This window comes from Cimex lectularius, unplaced genomic scaffold (assembly GCF_000648675.2).
Source record: "Cimex lectularius strain Harlan isolate CLEC.00 unplaced genomic scaffold, Clec_2.1 scaffold144, whole genome shotgun sequence".
NCBI lineage: Eukaryota > Metazoa > Arthropoda > Insecta > Hemiptera > Cimicidae > Cimex > Cimex lectularius.
In genome coordinates, this window is record NW_019392700.1 from 80,324 (window position 1) to 93,920 (window position 13,597).

The 13,597-nt window shown below is 35.1% G+C and overlaps 1 protein-coding gene across 1 annotated transcript; it reads left to right on the forward strand.

Moving 5' to 3' along the window:
• Positions 1-1,565: 1,565 nt before the first annotated feature.
• Positions 1,566-8,277, forward strand: LOC106668494 (5-hydroxytryptamine receptor 1B-like). The gene is made up of 4 exons (XM_014397325.2): positions 1,566-1,636; positions 1,681-1,801; positions 2,606-2,979; positions 4,230-8,277. Exons 1-4 carry the CDS (start codon positions 1,566-1,568, stop codon positions 4,378-4,380), a joined length of 717 nt encoding a protein of 238 aa, XP_014252811.2. The 3' UTR covers positions 4,381-8,277.
• Positions 8,278-13,597: the final 5,320 nt, after the last annotated feature.

Sequence of the window (13,597 nt, forward strand, 5' to 3'; positions counted from 1 at the left end):
ATACAACCCTCGGTCGATACACTCTCTCAACCGTTATGGATAACATGGCAGGATGCATTAAATAGCTTTATTTATTCGCAGCTTTTGCCGTCGCAACGTCTGGTACAGTTGCGGATTTAAAACAAGGTTTAACGCAGCGTTGCAATTAAATTGAGCACCGGGGAGAGAATGGAGGTTTTAAGCTCATTAAAGATAATCTGCACCGCGCAATATGTGTTACACACATGGTTTAAAGATTATCTAACACTTCTTGGAAATTTTCTGTATTTATCAAGGCATTTAGGCACATTATATTAGTAAAACAACATTAACAAAACAAATTATTCAGATAGTACATGTATTTGAAAAACGTATTTTCATAACGAATCGTTCGTAAATTTTATAAATTTACAATTACAGTAAATCGCAAAACTATTGTAAGTGTGTAATTATAAGTTTGGAGACCTCCACGAAGTAATTAATAAAGAAACGGAATAGTAGTAATAATAACCAAACTAAAAATAAACTACGAATTTTATCTATAAGAGAATTTTTTGCACAGTAACCAGGTAAGTCAGTTTTTAGTTTAAATTCATTCCATGTGCTGTTACCAGCCGCCAAAGTCTCAAAAGATAGGGTCTGCCATTGGCCCGGAGCAATCTTCAGAAGTTAGCCGGGCTAAATAATCGATTCGCCCATTTCTAGCTTTCCATTGTTTGCGGCCGTTGCTGGTCTTTTCGAAACAAAACCCGCTTTAAATGTTTGTCACAGCTCAGTTTGTGTAAATGCCAGGCAACCATTATTTTCATAAAACATCGATTGTTGGGTAGGATAGGAATGAGGAACAAAGCAGACGGGTATTTAAAATTTATTATACGTCCGTTTAACTCGTCTGTATCATAATAACAACGACAATGAATTATTAAAATTTGTGAAAAACTTATTTTTAGTATTAGACAATGTTACTCCCATAATTATCTATTAATAAATTACTCTAATTATACACTTTTTCTTAATTAGTTTCATGATAGAAAAAATGTCCCTCGAGTTGCCGAAGTTACAAAATCAGATGGTTGCGAGGCCATCTGCGCTTCAGTCTACTGTGAGGGTTGGAAGGACCAGTTGAGCTGGACAGGTTTGCGAATCAATGGGTTGTCATGAGAGGATGGTTTGAAGTTTGACAGTTTATTGTAGCCCACTCCGGCTAGATTTGGAACGTAGGTTATGTTGAGATCGGAGTAGAAAGTTTGATTGGTGACGAAGAATAGAGTGTCAACTATTGTGCTAACGGTTTTGTATTGTAGGGATTGGATTTGGTTCAGATTGGAACGCTTGGCAGTCCCGAGTACGTAGGTCCAAATTGGGGCAATTAGGGTAGTGTATAATAGTGTTTTGTCGTCAATTTGTTTTAGTTTTGTGTGTGGATTCCACCTAAGTCTTTTGTCCATAGTATACAAAGCCAAAGATATCTTATACTAATCGCTGGATTGGGGTGCCGTATAAATAGACAGGTGGGAAAGTATTACGATTAAGAGTGAAAACTATGTATTTAGAGTTTTGATTGTTTACCTTGAGTCTCTCAAGATATGAAGGTATTGGAGGTTGCGGATAGTAACAGGATCGATGTTTGGGGAGAGGATTGCAGTGGCATAGGCGGGTGTGAAGTTTAAGGTGTCGGACTGCAATGGAAAATCCGTAAAGATGGATTAAAATAAAGGAGCAAGTATGCTTCTCCGGAGGAAGCCGGCTAAAATGGAAAAAAAGAAGAGGAAGAGAGCCTTCGCTTACTTCAAAGTACCGGATTGTTGGGAAGGATTTGAGGGTAATGTATTATGTCTTAGATTTTAAAACTATACGTTAAGCACTGATTAAAGTGGGGGTCCGTGGTGACTGAGTGGAACGGATGTCAAACATCTCTGCTAATCACAGACTTGGGGGTCTTAAGATCGATTTCCACTGGAGCCGCAAGAATTACTTTTGGCTAATATGTCAAAACACAAAGCCATTTAAAAAACATTGAACAAAATGTGTGGTGATTAGAGACCGTTAATCGATAATTATTCAGAAATCGTGAGATGCGGTCTGGTGTGATGTAGGTTTCAGAAAATGTTTTTCTGAAACCTACATCACACCAGATCGCATCTCACGATTTCTGAATAATTATTGAATAAAATTTTAAAAAGATTGAGCAAATTCTTTTTCAATTGGGGATAACTTTCATTAAGAAAGTTAAAAATGTGTAATATGAAACATTGGTACAGACCCACATCAAACCATCCTTTTTTCATTATTTCTCTTCTATATCGTGTAGAATTGGTTTTGCAATTTAATTATTAATACGATGGATTTTAGGCATTGAGGAATTTTCAATCCAACTAGGAATTGCAAATTGTTCTACTGTATCGGCCTTGAAATCTTATATATTTATATTTTTTGATCATTAGAACAGTGCATATTTATTGTCTGTATTCTCAACTGTAAACGAAAAGCATTTTTATATTTTACACCAAAAATTATGTCATAGTTTTACTTCTAAGTTGTCATCAGTAAACATGAGTTAACTTCGCTACAAATATATAACGTTGTTTTTCTTTTGTTAATTGACTTTTCTTTTCTGATTGTGCAGTGCAGTGGCAGTGTGGTCGGGATGACGAGGGTGAGCAGTGAGTCGCAGTGTCCGATGCTGTCGACCGGCCGGACGCGGAGGCGGCATGGCGTACAGAGCAGTGCGCCCAGCAGAAAGCTGCGGTTTCAGCTGGCCAAGGAGCGAAAAGCATCGACGACCCTCGGCATAATCATGTCGGCTTTCACCATCTGCTGGTTGCCGTTTTTCGTTCTGGCAATAGTCAGGCCGTTCCTCCAGGACCAGGACGCCATCCCGAGCACCCTTTCGTCCTTATTCCTCTGGCTGGGATACGCCAACTCTCTCCTCAACCCTGTCATCTACGCCACCCTCAACCGGGATTTCCGACGGCCCTTCCAGCAAATCCTCTATTTTAGGTAATTAAAATTGACCATTTTTTCTATTTTTAAATAAATTAATGACATTCGTTGCATAAAAAAACTTACGTTAAAAAGTCATATTTATCAAAGACATGAACATCAAGTCTTATTCATAAAATTAATTAATCTTTATGTAACGTATTCGTTGAGATAAAAAAGTCAGTGTCACGAGAGGGATTCGAGCCCACGATCCTCCGCTAGATACGCCGCTGCTCTACCACTTGAGCTATCTTGACTTCGATCCACTCGAACACCAACTTTTTACTTATTAAATCCATTATATTTCGTGGTCCGCTTGACCAAATAACTTCTTTCAATTAAATTCACTAGTTTCGTGGTCCGCTTGACCAATTAATATCTTACAATTAATTAAGGTTTTCAGTTGAGATAAAAAGTCAATGGCACGAGCGGGATTCGAACCCACGATCTTCGGCTTGATACGCCGCTGCTCTACCACTTGAGCTATCGTGACCTCAATCCACTTTCTTTCACTTCATAATCATTCTTTCAATTAATAAATCTTTATATAAGGTATTAGTAGAAATGAAAAAGTTAGTGTCACGAGCGGGATTTGAAGGTTGAGATAGGAAGTTGGTGTCCGAGTGGATGGAAGTTACGATAGCTCAAGTGGTAGAGGAGCGGCGTATTTAGCCGAAGGTCGTGAGTTCGAATCCCGCTCATGGCACTAACTTTTTCATTTCAACCAATACCTTACATAAAGATCAATTAATTGAAAGACGTGATTTGGTCAATCGGACTACGAAATATAATGGACTTATTCATAAAATGGAACGTCTACACAGGCCGTACTTAGCTTTAAGTAAAATATTAGTTTCTAATCAATGAAGTCAAATAATTTTAAGTTAACAAGAAAAATGACAAATCTTTATCGTTCGAGTATATAGTTTAGCCTTAAATTATAAAACTGGACTTAGAAAAGGATAAACAAGGATAAAATATTCTTTGCAATGATAAACAGAATTTTAATTGAACAAATATTTTGACTTTAGAATCATCGCAGGCTAGACTTTTATAAGTTCGTTTTATGCATTTTTATAAGTTTTATTTCAAAAAGATAAAGTTCTTCTTGTTTCTTATATAAATAGTTTCGCAATCAAGTAAATTTCGCTCAATTAATTTTGCACGTGAAATGACAAGATAAATATTTACTGTACTTATTTATTACGCCAAGATACTTGCAAAACATGTATATGTTGAGACAGAATAATAACAGAGTTTTTCGTCAGGTGCGGCTCGTTGAATCATATGATGAGGGAGGAGTTCTACCAGTCGCAGTACGGTGACCCGGTGCCCCCACCGGCAATCGAGGATGAACCCACCTGCGACTTGATGCAAGTCTCTGAGCTTAAGCAGGCCGGACACGAGTCATTCCTGTGATACCAGCACGAGCCACTAAGGGAAGAAACTGTCAACTAGTGAGAACTCGGTTCAATCGAAAACTTTTCTACAAAATCCAGTCCGATTCTTATCCCTCAGTGTGCTGTAAAAAATATTCAACAACTTCCCAGGCCTATTGCCAGTACGATACACGTTATCCTATCTGTCCCCGACCCTCATATAGAGAATTTCGAACGTCTTATTTCACTTTTGAATGAAAAGAGTCGGGATGGGATTGAATTAAGGCCGATTTTTTAAATCTAAATTGACGTGGCGGTTTGCACGTTTTAAATCCGAATTCTCTGCGACAACGCCACGAAGGAGCAAGATGGCTGGAATCCAGTGAGGGACGAGAAGCTGTAGAAAAAATATTTTAAAAAATAAGTCGCAATTGAGATTTAACTTCTACTCACATTCATGCCAAAGTTGGCTTCTGTAAAAGAAGTTCCTTTTTGTAAAATAAAACAAAATTTGATATAATTGGCGAACTAACTGCTAGGGTAAATACAATCGCAATTCGCAATCAGATTAGTATGCGTTTGAATAGAAGAATAGAGTATAGAATTCACGCAACATACACATTAATTGAGCAAATAAATTTCCCGGTTAATATGACCGACAACAATGCCAATTTGTAGCGAGACCTGACGGGAAAAAAACCACGGCGCGCGTGACTGACCCTCGAGGATTAACAGTTAAACCCCTGGCTAATCTTTCGATTCACCTCGACGGCTTTATAGCTCAAATTAAAATCAATTTCCTACTCAGAAATTCGAGCTTAAAAAGCTTGTTAATTCAATTTGTCAGCTCACGATGGAATTCGCTAATCCACACGACAAAAAAAATCTAGCACTATCCGCTTAAAGCACTCTTCTTTTCAAAAAGAGCTTACGAAACAACTCTTAAACCTGTTAAAGACTGATAAAAGTTGGTCTTTCTACTAAAACTATATATTCTAGAAAATATCTATTTTTTAGACGTCCCGGCATATAACAGAATTGCACTTGGTCCATTTCTAACCATTATTTAAATCCAAAATTAAAAGACATCAGCTCTGCTAGATCTATCGTACACAATAGAAATATATATTTTATCACAAATTAAACGAAGTACAAGAAAACCTTTGCCATCGTAGTTTCTTAATAATGTGTTTGTTTTGTTTTTTTAATAAATTGTATTTCAAATTTTTGAAATCTCTCATGGATAAACATGCTGAAAAAAACCTCTTTGTTCACTAATAGATAATGGCGTTTTGTGTCAATATTAAAGAAAAATTTTTGATTATGGTCACTTTAAATAATAGCCCGCCACGTCTCAACAAAAAAATTTTTATGTGTTTTACGTTTTTATTGATTAGCAACAATAATTTGGTGTAGCCCAACATCATAACTTTTACCATTATTTTATAATCAAAAAATTTCTAGGATTTTAATACAAAATCTTAAGGTAAAAAAGCTGAAAACAGTCTTTCTTTCTAGCCCGTTAGAACATGATTCATAGCCAAGCATATGATTTCTTTGAATAAGCAAAAAAAATTACTATTCTGTTAAGTATTAACTATTTCGTAGGAAATATTTTTAAGTGTAAAATTCTACAACCAAATATATTGTCTTTTGAATATGACGGATATCACGTCTTCCTGGCCTTAGCTGGACGTAAGAACGCACCACCATAGGCCCGGTTAAATAACTAGCGGATAGAACGATATTGATTTCCAGGATGTTCGGGATGCCCGGTCTGCTTCTACTTTTCTCCAACTTTGAACTTTCACAATCTTATGAAAGCTGCAGTGGAAAAATGTCCCTGGGGCAACGGCTCTAATAAATAATCCAGCAGATATTGACCCCTCCCGCATAACGCTCAGCCAGCGCACCTGTAAAAGCAGGTAAACAAAAACACCGGCTTTTCCAAATAAATAAATTTTCAAGGGGGGGGAGGTAAAAATATATTACGCGTAACGCTGTTCTCATCCAGCAATATGTACGCATTTCTGAAAGAACGATTTTTTAATAAGATTTTGAATCACGGCATAAATTATGTATTTTCATATTTAACAAGTAATGCCCTACTTTTCTCCATTACATATTTCCTGGTCCATTCAATTCTATTTGGAACGTGTAACTAAATACTCGCCTTTGCATTTGGGAGATATTGAATGACTTTCAAACAAACAATATTGTATTATATCAACCAGTTTGGTAAATTAATTTAATAATTCAAAATCTTCATCTTTCTCGTCATTGTTTTAACTTTTTGTTTTTCAAGGCATTATCACTCAAAAATCGGGAAAACGGATCTCGCAGGCTGGTCAAACCTTTAACTTCGATATCATTTAAATGATATAGTTTTAAGCGATTGATGATTCGAAATGAATCATAATTGCATACAATTATCTTTCCAATTCACTCGACTAAATTTTACCTGTTGATTTCCCGAAATCTGTATCATGTCCTATACACAATGTAGGGTATGTTTTATTGCGACGTTCCATTTCGTCATTACTAATTTCTTCCCATTTAAATTAATTGATTTTTGTCATATTCACCTGTTTTAGCCATGGACATTTAATAACAACAAAATAACGAAATTTAATCAATTTACGTATTTACGTTTTTTTCCCATGGCAGACATTGACAGCAGATACAAAGCTATTTTCTTAATATTGCATAAAATATACGTAGTATAAATTTTACAAAGCACCGTGGTTGAGTGTGTGTTTTATCATTCATTTAATGAAAAAATGCTTCCTTAACATGGAAATGATGAATAATCATCAAATCGTTCATAAGATGTTCCTGGTCGGTAAAAGTGGTAATTCGCAATAATTTAGTAGTTTTTTTTACGAAAAAATGAGTTAAACATTTTACTCATCCTTATAATCAGCTTGTGATTTACGATTTATATCGTAGTAAGAAAGTACCTATCAATTTTGTTTTGGAATGAAAGTGAGCGTTAAGGATGAAATTGGTAGCGGCTGGTTTCGCTTGTCCGTCGATGACAGTGCCCTCGAGAGTTCAGAACGTTCAAAAGTGAAACGCGATCAATTGATCAGCGCTTAATTAGTACAATTATTTCCCTGATGCCGTTCCACCGATCCCAGCAAAGGCCTAGAGAAGAATTTTTGAAAAATTATTGTATTTTAATACCGCCTTCCGTCTTTATGGCGGATTAGTTACCATGTCAACCGAAAAAAAGACTGAAAACAGGTAACCACAGGAGCACCCGATTGAAAATAAATCAAGGACCAAAACGCGGCATTAAACGAAGGCCTGGGGATATATTTTATATCTGGCCTATATTTTTAACTGTTATTCAAAATTTTGATTTTTTTACCTTGAATTTTCATATAATTATAAGTAATCTATTGTAAACCGAAAAATAATTTTAAAAAAGTCGGGCATGAATGTTAAAGTTGTTCTAGTCATGAACAGTATTTAGAAAAAAGAGAGCGCGAGATTCTATCATGTTTACATCAATAGTTTCTAATGTTAATTTAAAAAATAAAAACCTTTTTAAATATATACGTATATATACTTATAGTTTTCCTTTTAAATGTAGTTACCAAAACGAAGCTCTATGTATTTTTTTTTGTTAACAGCCTCATAGTGTAAATTATAAAGGAATATATTTATTTTATGTAAAAAAAATTGGACATGTGCATATATTTTCTTGTATAAACGGGTAAGTGTTTTAGAAGCAATAGCTAAGCACGAAAACAAAAAACAAAAAATTTGAAAAAATGTTTCGTACAATAAAAAATGAATTTATCTATATCATAAGTGTAGATTGTAAATATTCTTTTTGTACATAGTCCTGTCTTTTTATTTAATTGTGTGCTTTTTTTAAGCTCTGCGAGGTTTTCGGTCGGAGACTTCGCGCCACTTGTGATAAAAAAAATTCAATTCTTAGAATACTATTGATATTAAAACTAATATATATATAAACACTGAACAATGATCGAATCGTTTCAAATCTTCAAAAAAGTTTCACCCCAGCCTTTATCAATTATAAAAAGAAAATTAGGAACAAAGTTCCTGGGTACTCCAATTGTTCAATTATTCTTTCCACTTTTCGAGGCATAAATTGTTTTAAAAAGTGTATTTAATAAAGTAAATTGTAGAGCGATATTTTTCGAACAAAGAGCATGTAATTTTATTCACGCATACTGAATTGCGTTTTAACTGTTTCAAAGAAAATACTTCTGTAGTTTTTATTTTTTTTGTTAGATTGAGAAAAACGTTAACAGTTAAAAGCTATGGAAAAAAAGCGTTCACAACAACTCAATTGTATGATTAAACCGATTGTTTCTTTCTGTAAATGTAATTTGAATATTTGTTTTTGTTTTGTAATAAAATAATAATTAATAAACATTTCATTTATATTTTCACCCTATTCCTTAATTGATATGCACTTCCAATGGAGCATGTTAGATCAGCTATTCTACCATATTTAGCTTTTTACTAAATTCATTTATTTATTTACAATTGCACTTTAAATATGCAACAAGCTAAAATATTGAAAAAATAAGTATACTCATTGAACACAAGGTACTTATGCACAGACACAAAAGGAACCACTGGAAATCACCTGGCAACTGTCCTGTGTCGGCGGAGGCAGGTAAGTTGTCGCGTGTCCAACGTCGCTTCAGTCTCCGACGAGGATTTGTGGGTAATGTTCTGGATGTTAATTCGCCCATAAGGTGATCGGAAAATTTAGAATGAAAATTTTGGTAACGGAATTTGACAAGGTCAAATATGAATTTGAATGCTTAGAGATATAGAAGGCAGCATTAACTATTGTTCGTTTAGAATCTCGGCTAGTAGATCCCGCGGTCGTGGGTTCGATCCCCACCGTCGCCTCTGGGCTTTTTTTCTGACGCCTCAGGGGACCGGTGGCCGCAATTGAAAGAAATTGACACAGCACTCATCAATGGAAGGGGCGGGATCAGATCTCGGCCCTGAATTTGGTCCCAACCCCCTTCGAAAATGAGTTACAATGATGATGGCACACCGGGGGCTCAAATTCACAGTGTTTCGAGCCCCCAAACATGGAGCCAGGGTTAAAGTACAATAAGCTGTACAGCTGCAGTGCTCAGGAGAACTCCTCCAGTTCCTGGTATCCATTGTAAATATATATATTTTTCGAAGAATTTTAGGTTGTAGGGTTTGTAGTATGATAAGATTGGAACGCTTACCGTACAGTTATGTTTCATAAGGGGACTAGCAAAACAGCGTCTCTTTTTTTGGCTGGTTTTTATTTTTTATTTGGTTTTGGTTTTTGGTTTTTATTTGTTAATGTAAAGGAAGTAGAGTTTTTTTATGCAGGTTAAAAACAATCTAGGTTTGGTTTCTTCTACCTTGATTCTCCATTTGCGGAGCCAGGTCAGGATTTATGTGTTTTTGTAAATTACTTATGCTGTAACGGGATCTTTATCGAAAATAAGTATTGATGTGTCCTGGATTCTAAACACACTCAAACTAGAAAATTGTTGTTCATCTATTCATATCATAAAATTTACTGCAAAGAAATAATACATTCATAGTAAGTCAAGAAGTAGATTTGAAGCACTAATTTAAGAATTTGAAAGTTTTATTAAAAATTATTTCTCTATTTTCATTTTGATTGGTTTTTAAATATCTAAAATTAGAAATATTTTTTCTTGCCTATATTTAAAAAAACTAGCATTTTTACTCATCGAAAATGTCATCACCGTTTAAACAATATTGAAAGTTTAGGAATTAAAAGTATGAAAAATAACTTTTAAGATATTAAATCCATTATATTTAGTGGTCTATTGACGAAATTACTTCTTTCTATTAATTAATCTTTTTATGTACGGTTTTCGGTTGAAATGATAAAGTTAGTCTCACGAGCGAGATTCGAACCCACGTCCTTCGGCTAAATACGCCGCTGCTCACTTGTCCTATCGTGACTGGAGCCACGAGCGGGATTTTAAGATATTGTAGTATAATTATTAATTTATCATTAATCGTTTTAGTGCAAAATTTTAAACTATTTTTTTTATGGAAATATATCTAAATGTAGGTAGATTATAACTTTTATTTTGTTATTGTATGTGTGATCAATTGGGGAACCTTTGAATAAATAAATAACGAGGTGTGGTCTGTAGCTAGGGATGCATCTGCAGCCTGTTCCGAAGTGCAGTTTAATTTAATAATTCAATTGCTGGGTCTTGTGATAGTTTGAAGAGCGACTGCTTCAAAACAACATTAACAAGAGATGGTGGCCGACTTGATCTAACTTTACGTTTAATGTTCATGACTCCATCTCGGAATTCGACAAAGCAGCTTCATGCAAACGTCGGTTGATTTCCACATACCTCACATTTGGCATCTTTTTCTTTTTTTATGTAAATAACTATTGGCCGTATTCAGTTTGGCAAATAATGAAAAAAATATATACAGTAGCATTAACGCTAATTGACATGAAACATGCGAAGAGTTTTCAACCCAGTGGCAGTCTCCGAAACTTTGATTTTTTTAAACTAAATTTGTTTTCGCAGTAAGGTCAGCATGATGTCTCCTTTTCTGTCTTTTCGGACTGTCGTGTCGGCGGGAGCGACTGGACAAAATCAGTGAAGATAATATTCGGGGGCAGAATTATGCGTTGATACAATTTTGCTGCTCTTTGACCACTTCGACGACATATGGTATTATGTATAGTCCACGGTGAACTGCAGAGTTCCGAATATACCAACGCGCATTCCTGATAATCCGCATAATTCGATTTTTCTGGACTTGGAGTAGTCTGTTTAATTGTGAATCACTTCCAGACCCAGGAAAAGTGATGCGTACTTCCAAATGGACGGAGAAGTGATGGGTATACAGCCTTTTGTTTAAGTTAAGAACTCTTGTCAAGAAACCCATTAGAAGACAGGATCGCCTCATAAGTCATTTCATCAGATCTCTTACATGTTTCGAAAATAGCAATCTTTTATCTCTAAATATTTGGCGGATCGAACTTCATGTACCCGAGTTCCTTCTATTATGAACGATGTCGTTTCTAACCTTCTGCGATACATGAATGTAACTAGGGTTGACTTTTTAGGATTCAATTTCTATATTGCAAAAGTTTTGTAACGTGATTTTTCATAGGGACATAGCACAGCTAAAAAAGAGGCCCCTACAAAAGCAAGCGAGGCTGTCTTATTGATACAATAAGTTCTATTGATCAGATTTGATTTGATAAGTCGGTATAGTAAAAGTCAAGTAGCTCTTCTTTAATTTTAACAAGTCCAGAATACCAGATCCTATCAAAGGCGTGGTCATATTTTTGTATATATGTTTTTTAAAATTGTATCAACGACTAATTATTTATATAATTGTGGTAACAGTGACTACAGAACCATTAACATTTTGAAACTTTTTTTATATACATAAAAAAAACTCTAAGCCTACGAGTCTTCTGTGAATCTGTGAATAAGTTTAAAACAAAAGTAGCAATAATGCTTACATGCGTGGTACAAATTTAATAGCCCTATTAAAGATATGTTTACTAGAAGAAGTTCACTAGACGTGACTGTAATTATTTCTCAATGGATCTTACAATAGGTGATAGTTTTCAATTAATTAAGGTTTTGTTTGAGATAAAAAAGTCAGTGTCACAAGCGGGATTCGAACCCACGACCTTCGGCTAAATATGCCGCTGCTCTACCAGTTGAGCTATCGTTACTTCGACCCACTCGGACACTAACTTCCCATCTCAACCCCACTTTTTTAATTTTCCCTCCTTTTTGCCATTTTTCACGGTGATAGTGCTCAATTTTAAAAATATTCTGACTGTTGTATATAGTTCTGTACAGGGATTCAAAGACGGAGACCATTCTATATTTAGTTAATGCTTGGTCATAAATAGCATGAGCATTAATTTGTGCTTAACATGCCACCCAATGACCAATTTAATTTATACTATCGTTTATGGTTATTTATTGCATTATAAACACATTCATCACCGGTAGTAAAAGTGCACCGAAATGTCAGACCTTAGAATACCGAAGAAAGGTCGAAACGTTATTTTTGGCCGGTGCACACGTTATCGTTTTCGAGGTCTCCTGTAAATTGACCCCAGGTTACATAAACGTTGATGAAAACTAAAGGTCCAACAGCTCAACTTGGATCTTCATCGTTTAACTTGATGAAATTCTTCATGAGACCAAACACTCTACGCTCAGAACCGTAAAAAATTTAACGGCTTAATACCAAGGTCGAAATTGGCGAAGTTGTGCGGCGGCTTTTTATATCTTTCGTTTTCTATCAAGATTAGTTTAACGATATAAAAAACCTTATATTTTTTATGTGATCCTTCTATATCCATTAATAATATAATGAAGCTATGTTCTTTTATAACGTATCAACATTCATCTTATAATCTGACAATAATGTGAATTATATATCAACAATGAAACGTAAAAATACAACCTCATGAAACACACGTACATAGTTAACAAAGTGCTCTCAAAGCGCTTTGATTGTCGAAGAGTCCTGTTTTATCTGTGTATTCACAAAGGTAGAAATGTATAAAGGTATACTAATGAGAATAATGCCTGGCAATAGAAACGTAAAATAATGTCAGCACTATACTATTTGTATTTAAAAATCTTGCAATAAAATTTAGTTTGATTAAAGCGCAAAAATATGCATTTAGAAGTGCCATTTTCTAACAAATTATAGTAAATAATTTTCCATTAATTAAGGTTTTTAGTAGAGATAAGAAAGTCAGTGTCACGAGCGGGATTCGAACCCACGAACTTCGGTCAGATACGCCGCTACACTACCACTTGAGCTATCGTGACCGATCCACTCGGACACGATATCAACCTCACCTTTCGAATCTTCCCTTCTTTTGTGCCATTTTTTCGATGGTGATTCGAAAGGTGGGTTGACATGGGAAGTTGTGTCCGAGTGGATCGAAGTCACGATAGCTCAAGTCTTAGAGTAGGAGCGTATCTAGCCGAAGGTCTTAGGTTCAAATCCCGCTCGTGACACTGACTTTTTTATCTCAACTAAAAACCTTAATTAATTGAAAGATATTAATTGATCAAGCGGACCACTAAAACTAGTGAATATAGTAAATAATACTGAAAATATTTTTTATATATTTAAGCTTTGTAATCATCAATAATGTATATTATAATAACTACTATTAATCAATAATAATCAAATAACTGGACAATGTTTGTGACACTTACTGTGATAGC